This window comes from Trachurus japonicus, chromosome 17 (genome assembly GCF_045865225.1).
Source record: "Trachurus japonicus isolate A0001 chromosome 17, Traja_1.0".
NCBI classification, from domain to species: Eukaryota; Metazoa; Chordata; class Actinopteri; order Carangiformes; family Carangidae; genus Trachurus; species Trachurus japonicus.
Genome location: NC_140923.1, coordinates 19,684,101 through 19,707,109, shown reverse-complemented (window position 1 = coordinate 19,707,109; position 23,009 = coordinate 19,684,101). Strand labels below are relative to the sequence as shown.

The following is a 23,009-nucleotide window of genomic DNA, read 5'->3' as shown; positions in this document are numbered from 1 at the left end:
CAGAGGATAGACCTAGTCCTCGAGACATGCTGGTTGTCTCCAATTAGCAGATTGTGATGAATTAGACAGGATAGATGCCTCTGGATGTGAGAGGATGAGCACGGCTGCTGAGAATGAATGTAAACATGCAACAGGGCAGTAGTCGGTAAAGTGACAGCTAAGATTGCCCAACACAAGAGTCACATGGTCCCCAAAGTTCATAAATAAAGCTTTTTTTAAAATTTTTTTTTAAAGTGACACAATATTTTTGGAATATGGACAGTCCTCCGTCACTTTGTTGCATTTGTAATGAGACAAAACTAGATTCCTTGTGTGTTTAGTACAGTTGTAACTGTAAATAGGCTAAATATTGTGTTTCATAATGAAATATAACAAACAAACTCTAGCAAAGTTTTATTCAGTATAATCCATTTATTTCCCATCTGATCTGAAAAACATGTAAAACATTTGCTGTCAAATTGTACTGCACCTGAACTGATGATCCATTCAGCAAGACATTTGAAATGCATTGCAATTTTTTTTAATATACTTTTTTTTTTTTATCCAGGAAGAGATCTTGAATTCTATTTTTCAAGGATGTCCTAGCCAAGGTGAACAGCAGCACATAGTGTAATGTAATGAGTAATGAAAGACTTGAAGGAGAAATAACTTGAAATGGTAGAGGGCTCTAAATGCCAAATGCCAAATATTGGCCTAAAAAAAAGGTACCAACTTTATTTTCATCTTGACATTAGACACAGATAGTAATCCTTAGAATAAACATGCTCATACCATGAAAATAAAGACCTGTTGCCAGTCGTGCATAACATTTATTTGCTGGTATGCATCCACATTTCATTCAGTGAGGATTCATTCTGCTCTGAATGAACCCCAGTATATGTTCTGAACATTTTATCATTTCACCTCTAGCCCTACACTGCTGCTTCTGTTATTAAAACTGATCTGTGTCTCATCATTATTACTTGAGTATATGATTATATACTCCTATGCAATTTACCCGTATGTGCCACGTAAAAAGAGCTCCGCAAAATATTCCAATAAAGTAAGTAAAGTCAAGTGTGTGAATCTAAGTTCATGTGTTAGTTGGTCTGTGGAAACTGAATTGGCCTCTGGGGATAAATAAACTATTCTGAATCTGAATTATTTATTAGCCTATTATTCAAAAAATTCAGGCTCAGACTATCAGGCACATCATGTCAGTGTGGTGCTCAGTATCTGTGTATTGCTCTTGGTCCAAATACAAAACCCAAGAGAGAAACTAAATGAATGGCCACCTCCCCTCAGTGTCTTCATCAGGATGAAGTAATGTTGACCACAAAGGAAACTGAACAACAGTGACACTTAGCGGCCAAACAGTTGAACAGGGAAAAAAAAAAGTCAACAGCAACATTTATCCTACAATTTAGATTAAGCATAAATTAGCCTACACAATTAAGACTGAAAGTAAATTATTTCCTCCTCCTTTGTGTGTCTTTTACTTTGAAAGGCTGCTGTTATATAATATGTCGGTTTATCATTGACGTGTTTAGGCTATGTCATGTAATGCACACACACAAAAATATTTAGTCACTGCTGAACACAGCAAAATACAAAATACAAATATGATCATTTCAACATGATACTTTCAAATTGAAAAATAAAATAAAATAAAAGATGTGGAGCGTCCATATGATAGAATAAAAAAAGTTTTTAGACCTAATATATTTTAAAGATTTATTCTTTTTAATAAAATTGATAAATAACTTTAATTAATTAATGAATAACTGCCTCAATAATAAACCCATTATCATTATAAGAAGGAGGTAAGGCTAATGGGTGAAGCCCTGCACATTTGTGTGTGTCAGTGTTGTAAATGCACTGAGAGTAGCTAGGACATCTATAAGTAGGAGACTACCTGCACGAGGATTTACAGTGCGACACTCTTGGCACCAGCGGGGACACTTATACTTAAAGTTTGTCAGGAGATCAGGGGCATTACACCTGTTCTACCTGTACTGGGAAAACCCTATCGAAATGATGAGTCAGAGTGTGACAGAGACAGAGTTTCCGACCTGTATCGCACGCACACACACACACACACACACACACACACACACACACACACACACACACACACACACACACACACACACACACACACACACACACACACACACACACACTGGAGTAGCCTAAATGAGGTGATGATAAAAAAAATATTTTAAAAAGCTCCTTAATTGGCAGCAGGATTTTTTTTTTACTCTGCCTGAAATTATGAATGAAAAGGTAGTGAGCGCTTGATTTGATCCTCGTCGTCCACCGTGGGGAGGGTTGGCTTGTTCACAAAGCTTTGGATGCAGCAGCCAGCCCGGCAGGCATCAAACTCCTCCCAGCTGGTTTATCCCGGGGAGTAAAGCCGACGCAGCCCGTGAGCGCCAATGGGGAGGTGGAACAACAGGTAGGCGTCTTCTAGCCGTGCGAGTCGGATCAGACGCTGCTGCTTCTCGGGGGGAAACAAGTGAACAGACCGGTGTCGGACCATGAGCGGCGCTGCCAGTGAAACCTGAGGCAGAACTTCGCCCTGCTGCTTCTTTAATTGTCTGAACCAGTTCCTGTTTGAGGGTTGACGAGCTGTTTTTGCGGTTTATCGTTTTTGTTTGTTTGTTTTTTTTTACGTCTGGGAAACACAACATAACACAACAGCAGAAAAGCTGGTTTGAAATATTTTCTGATTGATCAATCAGTTGGAGGCTCCATCCATCATCGACAGATTGATTGATTGATTCATTGGTGATACCAGAAGCGAGGGCACCTTAATGTGGAGACTAATGTTGAAGGTAAGCTCGCTTTTATTCTCGGCGTCCACCATTTAATATTGACTCAAATCCTCATTTGAAGATTAGGCTACACTGAGCAGTCTGATGGTTTCATCTCACATCTAGATAACTGTTACTGCCGTTGCAGCAAAAAACACATTTCCCTTGTCATCTTGTGTGGTAGGCTATCAGTGCTTGTTGTTGCATAATCCAAGAAGTGTAGCAATATCTTGACTGTCCCAACCATGTGACTCACAACAATAACGCCTCCATCATATTATTATATAAGTTTCTGGTCTGATTTAGATTCTGCTGTCTACATGGCTTCATACACCCACACTCCTTTTTTATAAAAAGTGTCTAGTAACAACAGGAAGTATTAATCCAGTCACACTTTTTTTTTTTTTTTTAGGAGTGGGGGTTGTTTCAAGATAATTTCACCCATTAAAGCTACACAGTTCTCCCTGGCTGTGTCTAAATAAGGGTTTTCTTCCCCTCACAGCTGGTGTACCGTCTCCTCCATTAAACTTTGCTCCTCCTGGGATAAAGACGCGCTGAGAAACAGCTGATCCAAAGAGGTCAGAGACGCTCTTTGACCCAGATCCCCTGGCCAGGAGGACATGGAGGTCCTGCGGAAGTCCTCTGTGTTTGCTGCAGAGGTCCTGGACGTGTTCGATAGATCGTTGACAGAGAAGGAGCTGGTGTCCCAGTCCAAAGCCCTGGGCAGAGACTACATCCTGTCCAGACTCAACCAGAACGGCCTGGGCTGGTCCAAAAGTGAACTCAACCTCTCTCCGTCAAACGCGGCGCTCTCTGAGGTGTCTCTGGTGCTTCTCTGTCTTGGTAAGAAAACCAGACTTGGAAAATCAGTGAACGGATAAACTGTCATGCTGTAGCAACATGGGTCACAGATTCAAGGCCAGTGGTTTAATTTCCCGTTAAGCTCTTGAACTTGACTCTGATTGGCTTTTCTTTTCTTTTGGCTTTGGCATTGTCAGGAGAGGGAAGCTCAAGTGGCTGCACTACAGTTTATACTATGATTTCTTCCATCTTGAATTTTTAAAGATGTTTAGTATCTTATTTGACATTGCCATAGCTTCTTTAATTTCCCATCATTTCAAACGTAATATTTAACTCAAACGTTAATATAAACACAAGTTTAAACATAGTTCTTCCAACTGGAAAAAAAAAGCAAAGGCTTCACAATCTTCCAAGTTTTTAATAATAGGAACTGTTTAGACATTTTCAATCTGCTCTGGAAGCTCTCCTGAAGCGCTCCTTTGGACCCTGATCTGCATCAAATGGAATAGATTTTCCAAATGTTGTCCCCATTTCACAGCATAATAGGGAGATCATTTGAAAATCCTGTTTCTTTGCACTGGTTTTGAAGAAATTATGTGAACAAACACACAGATGGACATTCTCTCTAGGGTGGGGTTGAGAAACAGCTGCACAAATCCATGAAATAAGATGAATAGGACAGATTGTCTGCTATAATAAGGAGCATCCCCAAAATTGAAATGTTAATTTCAGGACATTCAAAGACTGAATAGTAGAAATGAATGGAAATGAATGATAGAAATGACAGAATACAGTCTTACACTGAGCAGCCAGTATATTCACATTATCCCCTGCAGAAAGCCAGTGTAAGCTGACTGGTGTGACAGTGATATGCTCACTCCTCCTGGGTCTAAAAAGCAGAGTTGCTGCGCTCTAATCTACTTTTAGATAACTGTAGGCTGAGGATGACTCAACAGAGCTGGAACAGATAATTGATACACACCAAGAAACCAGAATGAACAACTCAACTCTCAACAGGATCTCTAAATACTTCAGACTTGCTGCTGCATAGGCTATATCAAGCTATGTGAAGCTTTGAAATGAGTCAAGGATTGTGTGTGTGTGTGTGTGTGTGTGTGTGTGTGTGTGTGTGATTGCTACATCTGGAAGACACAATCACTTTGACATCCTGTCATCTGAGTGACCCCCTCGTCAAGCATAACACAACCATTAGTCTGAGTTGGCTAAGTGGTTGAATTGTGTGATTGTGTGCATGATGTGTAATGTTTAAATAACAGCTTCAAACTGAACCAGTGTTTTGGTTTCTGCTTCATTCATTCAGAATTACTGCGGTCGCTCTAACAGACTTTTAATGCTTCTTTCTTTTTCATCTGTGCTCTCTCTCTCTCTCTCTCTCTCTATCTCTCTCTCTTTCTCTATCTCTTTCTGTCACCTAGGCGACGAGCTGGAGTGTATACAGCCCAGTTTGTACAGGAACGTGGCACGGCAGCTCAACATCTCTGTTGCCATGGAGAACATGGTTTCAGATGCCTTCATCGGCGTGGCAACAGAGATCTTTTCAACAGGTACGAAACTACCCTGAGCCCTGAAGGTGTTGATGATGATGATGAGGATGATGAGGAGGAGGGATGATGTAGCGCACTAGAAAGCGAACATGTCGTCTTGAGCTGACGGAGATCCGCCAGCTCAGGAAGCTGCTGACGCCTCCACAGAGCCTCAGACGACTGATGAAGGCAGTCGCGTTAATATTTGTGTCTTCAGCAAGAGTGAGTGGGTGCAAATCACACAAAAGGTGGAGTGAGACTTTAAAAAACACATCATTAGTCGTACATCTAAAGAGACTCACTTACGATTAGACCGCTGAGACCCACTTGAACTGAAACGACTACTTTCAGATTCAAGCTGGCTGTGAACGTGTTCTGTCTCTGTTTTGCATGGCCACATACAGTATTATGGCCCAAGTAATACCAATGAAAATGAAATCACAAGCTAAACTTAATCAATATTTGATATGAAGCAAATTGATGGAGTTTGATAAGTAAGAATTATATTTTTAAAGGGCACTCACTGCAAAAGGAACATCGGTGTGACTACTCCCTCTACAATAGACACTCAATAATTTACAGTGAGCAGTAAAGATTTTCTCTGTCTTCTATAAAATGTGACCCGTCGGACCGTGGGGTTGTTAACAGAAAGCAGTGTAAATGACACGGACGCCACTCTGCCGCGCCGTATTTTACAACCAAATTCCTCTCTTGACTTGCTGTGATAAATAAATCACATCGGGTCCTTTTCCATCTCGTCCGTCTTTTGCCCACTTTTGGTCTTGAGTCTGGTCTCGGTGTCTGAAATAGTTTTGTTTTGTTTTTACTTGCTCTTAAACTTAGACTCTGCCAATCACCAGAGCCCTCGAGCTCTTTGTCTATCAGCAAATCATCAGTGTGACATGGACATCCTTAACATTCATCCTGCTGCGGCCAGTCTGTGACTAACAGAAGTAGATGAATCTGACTAAGGTCGTTGGGCCTCTTCTGAAGAAGTTGACGTGTGGTTGAATCCAGTCAGACCCCTCCCTTATACGTTTCCAATGACAGGGCATGCGAGAACAAACAACGTATCTAGTAATCACACCCAGTTCACACAGTGGGTGGCAAAGGTGCAAGGGAAAGGGAGCAAACAGGGTCTCTTTGTCTCATTCACTACTGTACAACTACTTGTGCCAGTTTTTGCTTGTGCAGACAAGTGCAGCATCACGTCTTTGTCCGGCTCTTTACAGCCTTTAAACCGCAAACATTTACACTGAGATGTAATTGGACAATTATCTTAAGGCACTTTTCAAATACACCAGGTCCAGGCCTTCTCTGCATAATAGCATTTACAGAGAGCCAACGATTCCCTGTTGATGCTTTAAATGTAGGTGGTGATCATGTTTAAAGACATAACCCTGAGAAAATGGGGTTTTAACTGGCTGCTGGCTGATCCTCATTCACTTGGGACCAGAGGACTGAGGTTTTTGTCAGACTGGGTCTTGACTTGATCTTGTTTCTTCTGGCTCTGGGACTTGTTTTAAATAGTCTTGACAACATATCTGCTTTGTACGCTATTCAAAGCGGTGATGACATTTTGAAGTGCCCGAAAAAAAAAAGAGTGACTTCGTGTCCTCTGTGTGTGAGCCTGTGGGGCGGATTTAACGCTCTGGTCGCTGTGCAGCTCCAATTTGGCCTTTTTCCAGGAAAGATCAAAAACGGACTTGTTTAATTTAATTTTCATGCCTGTGTTTTGGCTAAGCCTGTGCTCGATTTGACGTCACCAAGGTGCAATTTTTAGAAACGGCGTGGGATTCCTTCTGAGGAATAACAAACTGGTGAACCCAGGCTGCCCCTGGCCTTCTGGGACGGGTGGAAACCTGGATATAAATAGAAAAAAACATGCAAGTTTGTTTTTCCTGCTGTTTGGGATTTGATTTAGAAGTACCTTTTTATAGCTACTTGGTATTTGCTATCATGCCTCCAAGTGTTTATTGTGAACTTTGAGATCACAAAGGAATGATATGTCTACTGAATCCAACTACGTATGACAGCATCATATCTTTTAGGAATCGCTTAACCAGCCGTCTGCACTGTGGTCTCCCTCGGTAAAATCAACATGGCTTGTCTCTTCTCCATCTATCTTCGCCTGCCTCCCACTTCTGTTCTTTCTCCTTCCGCCCTCCTCTCCTCCAGCTTTATCCCTGACAATCTTGTCTCTATTCTTGGCCTGCTTCTCGGTAGGGAGTGAGACGTGACGTACTCTGACAGCTTCCATGGACGGTTATCTCATTTAAGCTCGCCCAGAGCTCTATCCCCTTATAGCCACAGTCAGACGCTGTAGGTCAGCTCTGGGGAACAGCCATGACAATGCAGCCACCACCTGTAGGAGGCTAATGCCATTAGACCCTGTATTGCATCACTCACAGTCGTTAAAACAACCCTGACTGACCTGGAAACTCTACATAGAAGTGGCCGGATGATCTGAATTATCAGACTGGATTGTTTAGGTAAAAAAAAAAAAGGGAGGTCAAAGAATACGCCTCAAGTCCCTCTGAGTGGTGAATACAAAATCTTTTTCTGAACCCGTTCACCTCGCCCGCGTCTGAAACTGCGTCAGTGCCTCGTCCACCTCAGGGCGCAGACACCTCGGCCCGGTCTCACCCTCTTTTAATTTACAGCTGGCATGTGACGCAGCACATCAGGCTCTTATCAGCCGCATTAACACAAATGCACCGGTTTGTTGACGTTCGGCTCGTATTTGCCGTTTATTTCGGTGCAAGGTCCACCAGCTGCCCCGTCATGCCTCATGACAGGTCACAGAACATGTAACAGACTTTGAGGAAGGACGAGCGCCTCACAGGAGATGGGTGTTAATGCTCGACGTGGAGTGTTTACGCTGAGATAAATGTGGCAGTTTTATCGTTTCCAGTCAGGAAATGCTGCAACCATGGAGGCCTGACGCTCAGGTCCTGTGGATAAACTCTGTTACCCTGTGACTGTGACCCAGAATCAATATCAGCTTCAATTTACTGGAGCTTGGAGACGTTTGAAGACTTATCAATAACCTGCATTTGAAGAGTAAATGTGTTTTATCATGTGGCTTCTTTACAGAAAAAAAACACATCATCTTCTCAACAGAGAAAAGTGCCAATCAAAGAAGTCCCAGATGACCTGTTTCTTAGGATATTCAGGTTAAAATCATAAAAGAATAACAAAAATAAAGGATTTTTTTCTGCATATATAGTTCTGCACAGTCAGACACAACCAATAATATTGATACGCAGCACAGGGACGACAGACATCAGTGCTTGCACATCCATCCCTAGAGCGACTTAAACCTTAACCCAGTGATGTCTGTGTTTCTTCCTGTAGGTATAACCTGGGGTAAGGTGGTCTCCATGTATGCAGTAGCTGGAGCCCTGGCAGTGGACTGCGTCAGACAAGGACATCCGACCACCATCCACATCTTAGTGGACAGTCTGGGACAGTTTGTCCGCAAGTTCCTGGTCCCCTGGCTGAAGAGACGAGGAGGATGGGTAAGTGTTCCCTGCTGGATGCGCTGATAACTCTTATTTGGATTGTATACACAAGGTTAATCGTATTCTTAAATTGCCGCCGCTGCAGGAGTTTGCAGACAGACAGGATTTTGGACAAACTGAATTAAGATTAAAATGGACTCTTAAGATAAACGAGAGGAAAGTGCCGCCTGCATCTTGTTTCTCTGGGAGTTAAAAACGTACAACATTGTTTTGCTCAAGTTAAAAGAGTGATTCATGTTGAGTGTTCATGTTGCTGTGCTTTCATAAGCTCTGATAGTCTTAGAGCGGAGTTACGTAAAATCTGATGAGCTCTCCTGAGCAAACTGTAGCTTCCTGTCGAAAAGATCTGCACTGGAGATATTTGTTTGTGTTGACCGTCTGGTGCAGTCGGTGCTGTAACTGTGGCCGACCGCTGGAATGCTGCTGCCTCTTCCTGAAGCACCTTGTCCTCCTTTGTTTTCTCCTTTGAGGCCGAGTCTCCTGCTGAGTTTCTTTGCAGGAGAAGTGAACCTGTTTCCTTTTGCGATTTGTGAAACATGTTTTTTGCCACAAATGTATTTGGAAAGAATGGCAGTAATAATTTCAATCTTATTAGCATTTAATCTCAATTTAATCCTTCAAACTTTTACTTGAAGTTGGCATTACAGTACCAGCTTGAATTCCTTTTACTTTGAAAAAACTCTTTTAGCTTGAAAAGGAAAAAGAAAAACCCCACACACACATTTGAGTTCATTTATGGTTTATGCTATGTATGTTTGTGCAAAAACAATTCAGACATTTTTCAAAGTAAATTGTTTCAATTCCATTAATTTATTTGTATTTGTATTTGAACTTTATGCTATCGGTAGCAAAAATCTATCTGAATTATAAAAGTTTTTTTCAATTTTATTTGATAGGGATCAAAATTTCTAAAATGTCCTCTGTCTTTTTCTCCAGGCGGAGATCACTAAATGTGTGGTGAAGAGGGACCTCTCTCCTGAACACCACTGGCTGTCTTCTGTCATCGAGTCCCTGAAGTACTTCCTCACCACGATGTACGTCTACATCATGAAGGAGCCGTGAACAGCCGAGAAGGGAGCGCGCAGCAGTCATCGCGGCCGTTTGATACGAGATTGAAATCTCAAGACTTTGTCAGTAAAAAAGCTGGAGCGGAGATGACGGAGACTGCGCTCAACGGGGACTTAGCCTGCACGCAGATCAGATCAGTGTGTAGCTGAAGGGCCATCAGCAAATGTTTCATCAGCATCATGTTTGTGTTATCTCGGTGTCAGATGGGCCTGCGAGTGATTACCCTTCATCCAAAGAGTAGTCGCTGTGATATTTAAGAACATAAATGGCAACGTTTTTTCCTCATGGCACCTTTTCTGTATATTTTCACTCTGCTTACACCAGTGCAGTAAAAACAGGCTTCTCCAGTGTTGTAACTGTCATGTGTGATGATGGTGGTGTTCGGGGTGAACAATGAGCTGTGGGAGACTGTTCGTGAGATAAACAGTCTGGTGTTTTTTTGATGTGATGTTCGTGCACACCTACAGGAGCGATGAAAAAAAGGTGGACGCCTTGTGAATGAATGAATGTCGTGAGATTTGATGCTCAGCTGGCTGGGTCTTAAACTTTTCTGAACTGTCAAAGAGTAGTCACTCAGGAGGGCAATGTCAGGTGGTACCAGCTGCTTTCACTTCATGGGTTTTACCTACACTGTTGCACTTCACCAAAGCACAGAGTGTCTCTTTGCTCATGTAATCCAAAATATTGTGACCTGTACTAAAACTTTCTGCTGCAATTTCAAGACACGATCGATCGTGAAACGTTTGGTCTCATTTTTGCCATTTTTTTTTTTGTCCAAAGAACTAAAAAGGACAGAGGAACGGTACACACTAAACTCAAATATTTTGGTGGTATTCATTTCCTTTTTAATCTGTAAATAGTTTATTTATGATTTTATTTTTTTATTTTGATTATGACCGCTGCAGTATGACGAGAGCCGATACGGCTCTTGGGGGATGATTGTATGGTATGCCTGATGCTTGTCACTATCACAGTGTTAACTTATAAATGTGTGTCTGAACATTTTTTTTAAATCTACAATAAACATAAATCTTCACACATGAACTCGCTGTTTATTTTTGTTGATATGTTTCCCCTCAAAATGGTGAACTTCTCCTTTGGGGGTACGCATATAAAATAAACCCCAAACAACACATTAAACAGCCTGCTGCACCCTGGCCTGTGGATAAAAAACATGGAAAGTACAAAGATGTTGAGGAGAAACCATTTCAGAATCAGACCAATAGAAATGCAGAATTGAACATGAGATGCTGTAGATATGGGATGTACAAAAGCATCAGGAACAAGGAAATATATTAATTTGCAAGCAAGACTTTATTGCAGCTGACCATTAAACATCACCTCCGGGTGGACAGACAGAGAGATATACAAGATCATAACTGATTAGAATTAAATACATTAAGTATAAAAATAGATGACAATTCTTAATTTTTGATCATTTAAATTAGTTAGTATCAGAACATCTATACTGAGCAGACAGACAACCACAGCTGTAAATTCAGTACGACTCAGTCACAGATAAATCTTTAACTTCACATTCAAAAGAAAGTATATCGAGTACAGCAGTCACTTTCAAACTTGTAGTAGTGCAATGAAGGTAAAAGGAGTCTGTACTCAATATTGATTAGTGCATTATAAGCTTCACAGCTCAAAGAGCAAACATCTGAACAATGAACATCAACATTACTCAAGCACCTGTTCACTAATGCCTCATAGGTGAGGCCGTACAATACAACAACCTCATAGAAATGCAATATTAAATCTTTTTGTATTGATTAACTTTTTTCAAAATGACTGTAACATTAACGCTTGGTTCATCTTGTGTAGCACCAAACAATGTTTTGTTATTTGTGTATTCAACGTAACATTCACCATTAATGGTTCAGAGCCATAATCACAGAACTGTATAACTAGAATTGTTCAATGCTTATTTGTCTGATTATTGATTGATCAAGCTGTGTTTTTTTTTAGGTATTTATGTGCATAAGGAGACCTGCTTGCTTGTTGGGTCAAGACGAGCGACGGTAGGTGATGCGCAAGTGCTGCGTCAGAGGCTGGTTGTCTGTTGCCATGGAAACTGTCTGCTCCAGCCTCCCATCTGGACGAAGCTCAAACACTCTGGAAATCTGAGCGAAGGAAAAGAGCAGGCGAGGTCACCGGCAGAAAGCAGCAAAGATGCTCCATTTATTCATTAAAAATCATTTGTTGATGTTGTTGACCTTGTGGGTGGGTAAAAAAAAAATGACACAGATTTCTTTTTTTTTTTTAAGTGAATAAACAAAGCAGTTAGTGCCGACAGTAACGGTACCTCATATGATCTTACCTGCTGAACATGTGGCTCCTTGGCAAAAGAAATTCTGTCCACAGCCTGGCTCTGCAGGTTCAACTTCTGCCCTGTCAGCTCACCCTCCTCGACCTCCACCAGACCTGCACAAGATAACATTTAACTATTAAAAAGTGTGTCATTCTCAGCCATTATGTGCCAAGTAACTTAAAGCAGAAGTAAGCAATATTTTTGTGTTAATATAAGTCTTAAATAGTTATATCTTCCGACAGCAATCACTTACATAGAGTGTTTGGACCGAAACACGTGTCTCTCAGTCCCTCTGCTCTGCTCTGAGCCGAGGAGAAAACTTTTCATGTATCCTACAAGTTTTATCCAATGAGGAGAGAGAACGGCATGCAGGGCTGTGTGTGCAGTCAAGGGATGCGCCTGAATGTAGTGACGTAGGGATGAGGACTGTTATGGTGTGTTCAAGGCAACCCGTAACTCATGTTTTTCCGACCTGTCAAGTCGTACCAGTTCGATCTGGTACGACTTGACAGGTCGGAAGTTACGAGTGGCCGTTATAGTGACTTTCACAGGTAAAACAGGTCGGAAAAGCACGAGTGGGTTGCCTGAAACGCTACAAAATTGTAAGTTGTGACTTGAAGCTGTAATTTACGGTTTCAAAAGCCTGCCTGGAACGCAGCATTAGCCAAAACGGCCGGATCGCTTACTTCTGCTTTAATCTTATACTATGATGACAATATAACCATGATAAGAACAACTAAAGAGAGATAGCCTAGAGAAAAATAGAATAAGCATAAACTGAAAAATATTCCAGAAATTCAATGACAAGGAGGGAGTTGCATCAACAGACATGAACTGTGACTACCTGTGTTTTGTGCGTTGATAAAGGCCACTTTGTTGGTTCCTGGCTGTATTCGAATGAAGCCACACTCCCTGTGCATAGGCTTTCTGGACTCTGCGTGGAAGGCATTGAACCTGTAAACACGATGTGAGCGAGGAGTCATCTGAGGATTATTAGCATTATTATTATTACCAATACTTGTTAATTACCAACTTGTTTACACTGTTTCCATTGTGTTTTATGCAAATTAGAGTCACCACAATGCTGAGTTAATGCGCTTTGATGATGCTAATTCAGCACCAGTGGCAGAGTTGGTAGTTTCATTATCTCTAATATTTTGAAACAGAGAATAATGGTGTTGAAGTAAGCCAATGACATTTGTAACAACAGAGAGGGGCAGGAATTATAAGTTTTTTCTTCATCCTGCTCCTTTTCATTCATGATGAAAATGTGTACACAATGTATATGTGCAACTATGTGTGAACCATGAATGAAATAAATCAAAATGAAATGAAAACCACAAACACTTTGTCTCAATCAGAGTAAACAAAAGCCCTCTACTTCTCAAACTTACAAACTGCATGAGACAAGCTCAGGTGTCTTGTGTAAAAATGTCATCAAAATATTCTTTATGGTAAAATGCACCACCCACATGAAAGAAACAGCAAGGTTGGGTGTGGCTGCATAGGTGCAGCAAAGTTCAACCACACCTGGTATTCAATGACTCACTGACGTCCGACTACACGTGTGTTAACCTACATAAAGTTGATGATTGGTTGTCCCACGTGGCTGAAGTGCAGTGTCTCTATGTAGTGGAAAGGCTTAATGGTGGGAAAGCAGCCCTCCCCCGGCTCGTCTGACTCCCAGGTGCCCAGGAGCCACTCCAAAGGGAGGAGGGCTGGGTTCAACTCTGCAGCTGAAAACACACGCACACACACACACACACACGATTAATTATTAATTATTATCAGGAAAACGCGGGAAGAAAATGAATCATAGGTCTTTACAGTGAGTGAGTTAGTCTTTTCTCATTACATACAGCATATATAGTTTCCAGCACATTAATTCATATAATTTGGGATCAGTGATCAGATCACATTGCAGCAGGTCTCAGAAATAACTAGTTACATTACTCAAGTACTGAATATAAGTTTAATTTTGAGCTGTGTGTTTATTCCCTGAACAATCAAATCTCATATACAGTCCAAATAAAATATCCACCACAGCCATTTTTCTGTTCAAAGTTTTGAACCATTTGTGCTGATTCTATTTCTGCTGATACACTTTTCTAAACATAAACCCACAAAAAAACAAGAAAAAAAAATAATATCAAAATTAAACAGCATGCGTGTTGATACTTTCAGAAAAATTGGAAATCTCCCAGGTCAGCAATCCTTATCTCTCATATTTAACTTTGTGGTTTTGGGTGCCATGTTTCTATTATTTCTTCCACCTCATTTATTTAAAGAGGGTATAAGTAGCCTAATAACACTGTAGGATTTATATCAGGCCTGTTTTTAACTATATTTAGCTGGGTGTACCTAATAAAATCACAGTATTTTGCAGCAGCCAAGGCAAAGTCCTGTAACTAGGGACTTTAACGATAGGTGGCGGTATTGGTGCAGTTTGGTCTCAATCTGGCAGAAACCCTGGAGAAGAAGATATTTTTTAAAAACTCAGAGGAAGGTGACCGGGCTCTTGTTTACAAGAGCACAGCGGGGAAACAGCTCGCTACAGTCTATGGCTGTGACCGGTGTCTGTTTCCTCTCACTGAAGCTAAAGTTAGGTGCTTTCGTTTTAAAAACAGGTGAACGTAAACGCACCACGGCTTTTGTCACGGTGAGCATGGCTATGGTTGGGTTTGTAAAAAAAACGACCACGGTCAAACTTGGTGACGCATTTTTCTGTTTTCACATTGTTAACTTCCAATAAATTACTCAGTTAAATGCTAGGCTACTTTTATTCTATAGAAGTATAATATAATTATATACATTTCCTAGGTTATCATGAGATTGTAACGTTAGTCCCTCACACTGACGCCTGGTTCAGACAATCACTAACAAACACCCTGAGAGTTTAAACATTTCTCCGTTTCAGTTCAACATTGACCAGCCAACTTACCTGTGTGCTTCACAGGACACGCCATTAAAAATAAAACCTGCAGTCGAGCTAATATAAACGCATTCAATGGCACAGAAGTAGGAGATTAAATGTCAAATAAGGCCACTGCGACAGCGTTTACTCTAGTGTGACGTCGATTTATAGAATCCCCGCGGGGAATTATGGGAAATGTAGTTAACAGTTCAACACCAGCAGAATATAACTTGGTTAACATGTATCAACTTCTGCAGCCATGACTGAAATGACATCTGATTTTTTTTTTTATCCATACATACATGGAGGCAGGAGAAGTGTTTGATAAAATAAAGAACTTTATTGACATTTTTCACAGCACTCAGCATGGGACAGATCTGCCTTTTGAATTTCAAAACTAGTCTACTTAAACAAGAAAGGCACATGACCTGTGTTTTTTTTTATAAAAGCTCTGCAGGGAAAAGCAAACATAAAATCCTTAAACGTATGCACTGCTCCAAACGTCCTGCATGTGGGGTTTATGAAATGTTTTTGTTAATTGCTAATGAGCGATCGTGGGATTCTGGCCTCTTATGCCTTGCTCTTTTTGCAGTTCTTGAGAGCGTCTGCCAGGGCGTGCAGTGCCATGTCAGCATTAGCCTTCTCACAGTTGTATCCCATCAATCCAATCCTCATCACCTAATGAAAAAGAGCAATGGAGAGAACAGCACGTCAGTCCACAGTGACTCAGCGGTATGTTTCAGAAAGCTGTAAAAACACCAGACAGATGACATGGCTTTTGTTTGGACTGCTTAGATTAATTGAAATTAAACTGCAATATTTTTGGGGTGAAAATCAATCCCAGGTAGCAGGAAAGATGTGGAGTCAAAGCATTAATCTTAAGAGATCATCCTTCCTCCTTAATACGTAAAACATCATCTAGCTGCCAGTGTGGTGCTGCCATCTCTAGACTATCTACAATCGGCTGATGAACATGACTATAATTTGTTTACTGTTCAGTGATTAAATACCAGAACCAACTCACCATGCCGATGGAAGGGCCCAGGCCGCCGGTCATCTCCATATTGTGGTGTTTCATGATGTAGACCAGCAGCTCCTTCCAGTCGTAGCCGTCGGGGATGGCGATGGTGGTGACGGAGGGAAGCCTCAGATCCTGCAGGACATGTCACATAATCAGAAAAGATAGATCTGCACACTCTAATATTCATAATTTTAATGTGTGATCTTGTTCAGTATATAGCACATATATGTCCCTTTCCTGGCTCAGGTGTTTAGTTATAACTCAGCTTTGTGTTGACACCAGATCCCACCAGTTAGCCATCATATTGTTTTTCTGTGCGTCTGCCTCACCCTCTCAGGAACGAAGAGTTTGAGGCCCAGGTCTTCCAGTCCTCGGTACAGATAGGCTGCCACCTCCTTGTGTTTTCTCCAGGACTCCTCCAGCCCCTAGAGGGAGACAAAGGTCGATACTGTTCAGTAACAATCAGACTGATTTAAAAGTCAGATGGTGAGTGCACTTTGTATTTTGTTTGGTGAATGTGTAATATGGTGAGAAGTACCATTACCCCTGCCTCAGAACGAAGACTATGAATTCTATAAGAAGACTTTCTTAGAAGAATTTCTTATTGAATTAATTACAATTACCTACAAACTGATCAGAAAAAATAATTCTAGGAAATGTAGTTTTTCTGTCAGAAACGATAAAGTGAGTTGTAAACCATTTACCCTCTCAGCAAGAATTGCCAGACTCTCTCTCAGAGCGAAGAATCCAGACACAGGACCAGTGTGGTGATATCTAAAACACAGAGCAGACTCGATTAAATGTTATTCTCATACTAAACCTTAGTGTTATAGACTGACATGAATCTTTCAAAGCACAGCGAGTCCCAGGTTTTTCAAAATAAAAAAAGAATTTGAAAGATTTTGGCTTCTTTCTATAACAGATCATCTACAAGTCCAATGGGCATAAGGAAAAACAAGGACGCCATGGCTCTTGTTGACTTACAGTCTGGCAGGTTTGCCGTCACAACCCCAGTAGTTGGACAAGTGTGTCATGTCGAAGAGGTAGGATACTGGTTTTGTTTTCCTATTGAACATCTTGTGGCTGTCAGGGGTGAAGGGAGACACAGAGGTTGTGTTGCGTTAATAACTTTTCGTTTTTTGTTCTCAGCTGTTGCAAATGAAGACTCGTAGTATATGGAAACAAACACACAGGTACACACACACACCACAGAGTCCCTGCTTACCATGCTCGGTCATTAAAAGAGATGGGGGCTGTGCCAGGTGGTGCGTTCAGAGCTTTCTGAGAACCAGTGTACAGGATGTCAATATCTGAGAGCAGAAGAAGCAGATTATGTCACATCCAAGTTCAAAGTAGCATGTGGATGAATTTAATCTTTCATAATTTTCTTACTTTGCTTGTCCATAAAAATGGGTGCTGCACCCAGGGAGGCGACTGTGTCGACCAGGAAGAGGCAGTTATGTCTGCGGGAGGTATGACAGTGAATGAGGTGAATGATATTCTGACCGATGTTTTCACACAACTGTTTGATTTTTGTTTTCTTTGAGACAGACGCTGACTGAGCCTCACTTTCTGCAGATGTCTCCAATGCCATCGACTGGGTGACAGAGGCCAGCAGAGGACTCTCCATGTGTGAGGAAAAACAGCACAGGCTTGTGTTTTCCTATGGCCTACAAAAAGGAGTAAGAAGAAAGTTTAATATATAAATATAATATATATATAATTTTTCTTAATTATGTATGTAGAGGCAGATAACACTGTTTGTTATGGGCTAAGTTATGGGCTAAGTACCTACCTGTTCAATTTCCTTATTAGTGAAATATCCCCCTGGTGACTTAACCATTCTATGTACATTGGCACCTAAAGATAAAAAAGATATATATTTATAAGTAAAAGTGTCTTTATCCTCCTTTGGGACCAAGTAACTGTGTGCGTAAAACCATGCGTAAAGACGCACCCATTCTCTCTGCAATGTCTGCCACGCGCTCTCCCCAGATTCCGTTGATGGCGATGAGCACGCTCTCTCCGGGCTCCACCGTGTTGAACACCGCGCACTCCATAGCCGCGTGTCCCGAGCCGCTCATAGATATGGTCATGTTGTTCTCTGTCTGGAAGGCGTACTGGATCCCCCTCTTAATGTCGTTCATGATCTAAAGCACACACAAAGACAAAATATCTTTTTAGCTTAATTTGTTAGTTTATGTCACAACAGAGTGACTTTGCTGGTGTATACATAGCAGCCTGTGCGCATTTACGCACAACTTGATCTTCGACAGTCTGATAATTAAGCGGGAAAAAAGTATAAAGACAGTTGGCATTGTATTATTGTATTATAATTCTTAATGGGAATAATTGCTGAACCTCACTAATTTCAGTTGTTCAGTGTTTCATTAATCAAATATTTAAGATGTGGATAAAAACTATTATACCAATAAAAAGAAATAGACTATATTCTATTCTGTATTCATTATTTTTTCTGCAAGGCACAACATTGACATAAATATCTCCTCATTGTATTCAAAGTCAGTACTTGAGTAAAGTTTTTTTTCTCCCCCCCCTTTTTTTTCACCGTAAAGTAATCTGAATGAGTTTCAAACTTACCTCGTACATTTCTGGGTGCAGGTGACCAATTATTGGCTTGGCCCCTACAGCTAAGATACGTGGCGGAACATTTGAGGGCCCCGGTCCGAACAGGTAGCGCAGCGGAGCCTCCAGCGGCCGCAGCATGCAGGCCGGCGGCGGGATGGTGACGGAGGACATGGAGCGGTCCAGGCGCTGCAGCAGCAGGGGCGCGCTCCTCGCGGCCAGCGGACTGTCGAGGGCCGCTGCTGCTGCTGCTGCTGTCTGCTGGGCGAGCAGCGCGCTCCGGCTGAACAAAGCCCGCTGCATCACGGCTGCTGGTGTCTTGGTCCCTGAGAAGCGCCTGCACCGAGTGAGCTCACTGCCGACAGACAGACACACAAAGAGACTGAACCTGACGGTGAGTTTTGCCTGAAGGTTTAAAAGTGACAGGTCTTTGACCTCTTGGCCGCGGGGCGGTGTGCGTCACTTGACTTTAGGGTTGGCATTGAGGGGGACAATGGCAAATCCAGTCAGAGTGATAAATAGACAATTAAAGATGAAGAAACGGCTGTTTTATATTGTAGATGCTTTGCTTGAAATCAATCGACTTTTAAAGTTTTAAATAGTTAAAGCAGAAGTAAACGGGATTTTTGTGTTAATATAAGTCTTAAATAGTTAGGCTATATCTTCGAGGCAATCACTTACGTAGAGTGTTTGGTCCGAAACACGTGTCTGTCAGTCACTCTGCTCTGCTGTAAGCCGAGGAGAAAACTTTTCTTGTATCCTACTAGAGCACTGTAAAAGAGAGTAACGACACCTCCATTGACTCCCGTGGTAAGGGTTTTGCGCACCTAGTGGCAGGATATGGGTATTGCAACTGGACTTAGTTATTTGTCTAGACAAATAACTAAGTCCAGTTGCTTTCGATTTAACCTCCTTTGAAATACTATGACCTGGGCAAATGAGAATATGCACCGGCGATATGGGTATTGCAAAAGCGCCCAGAAAACCCATTCACTCCAATGTGTTGAAACATTAATGTAGACAACTGTTTTTTTTTTTTACTCGCCTATGTGTTAATATTTATCTATAAAGGATCCTCAATGATGCTATTAACGTGGGTGATCTATAAATGTCCTTAAATTATTGAAAATACCACACTTGCTCATTCACCAACAATGCAGAGTTGTCAGTTCTTGGGCGCTTTTGCAATACCCATATTCCTCCACCAGGAGGCGCTTCCATTGGACCAATGCGTGTCGTTACTCTCTTTTCCAGTGCTCTATATCCTACAAGTTTTATCCAATGAGGAGAGAGAACGGCATGAAGGGCTGTGTGTGCAGCCCAGGGATGCGCGTGAATGTGGTGACGTAGGGACGAGGACCAATAGATCCATGACGAGGACGGGGGCTGCTAACTCCATCGGCTGACAAGAAGTTATGGTGCGTTCGGGGCAGCCCGTAACTCGTGTTTTTCCGACCTGTGAAGTCGTACCAGTTCGATCAGGTACGAGTTCACGGGTCGGAAAAACACGAGTGGCCGTTGTAGCGACTTTCACAGGCAACAGGTCGGAAAAACACGAGTTACGGGTTGCGTGGAACGCTACAAAGTCGTAAGTCGTGACTTGAAGCTGTAACTTACGGTTTCAAAAGCCTGCCTGGTACGCAGCATTAGCCAAAACGACCGGATCGCTTACTCCTATGAAGTAGGGTATTTGGGAATATGGAAATGCACAGTAGAAATCCTGGTGAATTGTTTTATTATTCAACCAAAACAGTGTTCACACATAAAGTTTTCAGTCTTTTCTAATCAACTATTTAAATTTGTAAACATGTCAAGCCAGGGCAACAAGCCAACGGTGCACATTTTGTCAGATCCACCAGGACTGGTTTTTGTGACTCATTTCTGGTCTAGATCTGTCACACCTGACTCTTGTGCTTTCGAAAAAGTGCGACCAGCACTTTGCAGCTTGGAACCGGTTCAGGTTAGTTTGCGGATGGTTTGTTGATTTTTGTCTGCCCCTCCACTCACCGCAACAGTGGGTTTGTCAAGAGGAGTCTCCTCTGGGAGAGCCAATCTGCTCTCTCTGAGAGGAAGGAGGGCAGGCATTGGCAAATATACAGCCACACACAACAATACACACACACCAATACACACTCAGTGTCATTACATAGTGTGTTTAAGCAGCACATAGTAGTAGTTTCCTTATTTAATAACATTAGTGGACGCATCAGACTTTGCTCTGTTCTGTTCTTTGATTGTATAACACATGTTCTTGTTTCAGGTATTTTTCTGGTTCCACATTTTGCTCCCACACACGACATGTGGGCAGAATAAAAAACAACAATTGAGAAATAATTGGTCTATTACTACAGATTGAATCTAGGTCCATCTGAGACATGCAACAGTTCACACCAGACATTGCAGAAACACACGCTGACTTCATGTTGCCAACCTCTTACCACTTCTGCAGCATTGACACACCACATCATGTCCTCGGCTTGTTTTGGCTGCTTCACACCTGTATTTTCAGCTGATTTCGCTGAGGTTTCATTACTTATTAATTCAAGTGTCAGAGCAGAGACACTCTTCTGCACCGTTGTTGTGGGTCAGCAAATGTCTCATTAACAGAATTCATGTTTTACAGAAAACACTGATATTTCCTCATGTCTCAGGACTTTGATAACAGAGCGTGACATAGAGAGATATCCTTGAAATCTGTTTTTTTTTAGGGATGTTAAAATATTAATGGGGAGAAAATTGTACAGTTTACATTAAGATTTGAATGTGTTGCTACACATATGCTGATGAAATTCCCTTACCATCACGCCATTACTTTTTTTTTTAAATATTGAAATTCCTATTTAACCGTTGATTAAAAAAACCCTGTTATGTCAGGGCAGGATCAGCAGAAGGCGGCTCTCTGAGTCTGGCCTGGTCAATAATTACACCACTAGTAAAATCAATGGGACTCTGTGTTACCATCTCATTGGACTTTGGTCTGGACCCAGAACTCAAAAATCTACCAAAGCTGAGTTGGGGGGAGGAGCTGGGGAGTGGGGTGGATGAAAGGGGACACAGGCCCACACCTTTGTCCACAGGGGACGTCATAAAACTGTAGCACGTTTATAGATATTCAATGCTAGAGTGTCTATACTTGAAATGTATTTTTGATTTATGTGGTTTTCTGTCAAAACTGCACTTCACATAAACACCCGCGGTCTCTGGTTGAGCCTGCAGTGGTTATTTATCGTAGAACATTATCACAGTATCACAAAATTGAGTCAGTCCAGAAAATGTCACGTGAAATTATATTTTACATTTAAAGTAAGAGGTTAAAGCAGAAGTAAGCGATCCGGTCGTTTTGGCTAACTTCCTGTCAGCCGATGGACTTAGCAGTCCCCGCCCTCGTCCCTACGTCACCACATTCACGTGCATCCCAATTGGCTGCACACACAGAGGACCGCCCCTTTATGCCGTTCTCTCTCCTCATTGGATAAAGGTTGTAGGATACAAGGAAAGTTTTCTCCTCGGCTCAGAGCAGAGCAGAGTGACTGGGAGACCCGTGTTTCAGACCAAACACTCTATATAAGTGATTGCTGTCGGAAGATATAACTATTTAAGACTTATATTAACACAAATATTCCGCTTACTTCTGCTTTAATGTCAAAACTGTATAAACACTGGTTTATAATGTCCATTCGGAGCTTTCTAAGTGTAAAACAAATGCAGTATCTTACTAAACTCCAAAACAACGTATAGCTAGGTTAAAAACAAAAACAAAAAAACTTACATCTCAGCTACAAAATTCCCAGACTATGACAGATGTGGAGAGGTTATGGGCCCCTGGAGAAAGAGATGGAGATGGCCCCCAGCCCTCTAGGACCACCAGACACACATCCAGTGTCTCTTTCCACTTTTTCCACTTGTTATTTGTCTCTCCCAGTGATTTCTCCCTCTACATCTTTCTATAATGATGCTGTGTCAAAAACTTTACTTGTTTCTATCTTTTTACTCTTGTTTTGTTTTATTGCTTATAGTTTCAATTCTCTCATGTCTTTTTGCATTTTCCCATTCTATTCTGCATCTCTTTCATTTTATTGTACGACTCTTTATGGTCATTTTGTGTCTCTTCAATACTTGTTTTGTGTCTCTTCCTACTCATGTGTTTCTTTTAAGTTTTTTTTAATAGAGATTTTCATTCATTCATTCATTCATTTCCTACACAGGCTCTGTGGCAGGAGGCCCCTGATGACCCCTCGGGCCCTATAGTTGCCTCTCTGCCTTCTTCATTAATCCCTCCATCACGGTTAATACTCCATCCCACCTCCTCCTCCTCCTCTTGCCTCTTGCCTCTGTGTGCTGCATCGCTCGGCCTCATGGTGGCTGCCTGGCCTGCTGCGGATGATGCTGATGATGCTGAAGCTGATGTCACCACCGCCCCCCACCCCTCCACCCCTCCACCC

The 23,009-nt window shown here is 41.8% G+C and overlaps 3 protein-coding genes across 3 annotated transcripts; 1 reads left to right on the top strand and 2 right to left on the bottom strand.

Moving 5' to 3' along the window:
* Positions 1 to 3,286: 3,286 nt before the first annotated feature.
* On the top strand, positions 3,287 to 10,776 carry bokb (BCL2 family apoptosis regulator BOK b). The gene is made up of 4 exons (XM_085804237.1): positions 3,287 to 3,638; positions 5,033 to 5,161; positions 8,498 to 8,661; positions 9,601 to 10,776. Exons 1-4 carry the CDS (start codon positions 3,416 to 3,418, stop codon positions 9,724 to 9,726), a joined length of 642 nt encoding a protein of 213 aa, XP_085660363.1. The 5' UTR covers positions 3,287 to 3,415; the 3' UTR covers positions 9,727 to 10,776.
* A 251-nt stretch (positions 10,777 to 11,027) lies between these two features.
* thap4 (THAP domain containing 4) lies at positions 11,028 to 15,128 on the bottom strand. The gene is made up of 5 exons (XM_085805070.1): positions 14,988 to 15,128; positions 13,626 to 13,782; positions 12,891 to 13,000; positions 12,056 to 12,159; positions 11,028 to 11,858 (listed from the first exon to the last, which is right to left on the bottom strand). The coding sequence occupies exons 1-5, from the start codon at positions 15,010 to 15,012 to the stop codon at positions 11,742 to 11,744; spliced, it is 513 nt and encodes a 170-aa protein (XP_085661196.1). The 5' UTR covers positions 15,013 to 15,128; the 3' UTR covers positions 11,028 to 11,741.
* Positions 15,129 to 15,280: 152 nt separating this feature from the next.
* Positions 15,281 to 18,934, bottom strand: agxtb (alanine--glyoxylate and serine--pyruvate aminotransferase b). Its single transcript, XM_085805069.1, has 11 exons — positions 18,583 to 18,934; positions 17,939 to 18,131; positions 17,777 to 17,841; positions 17,551 to 17,651; positions 17,374 to 17,444; positions 17,207 to 17,291; positions 16,966 to 17,064; positions 16,686 to 16,755; positions 16,311 to 16,406; positions 15,985 to 16,113; positions 15,281 to 15,638 (listed from the first exon to the last, which is right to left on the bottom strand). The coding sequence occupies exons 1-11, from the start codon at positions 18,868 to 18,870 to the stop codon at positions 15,531 to 15,533; spliced, it is 1,305 nt and encodes a 434-aa protein (XP_085661195.1). The 5' UTR covers positions 18,871 to 18,934; the 3' UTR covers positions 15,281 to 15,530.
* Positions 18,935 to 23,009: the final 4,075 nt, after the last annotated feature.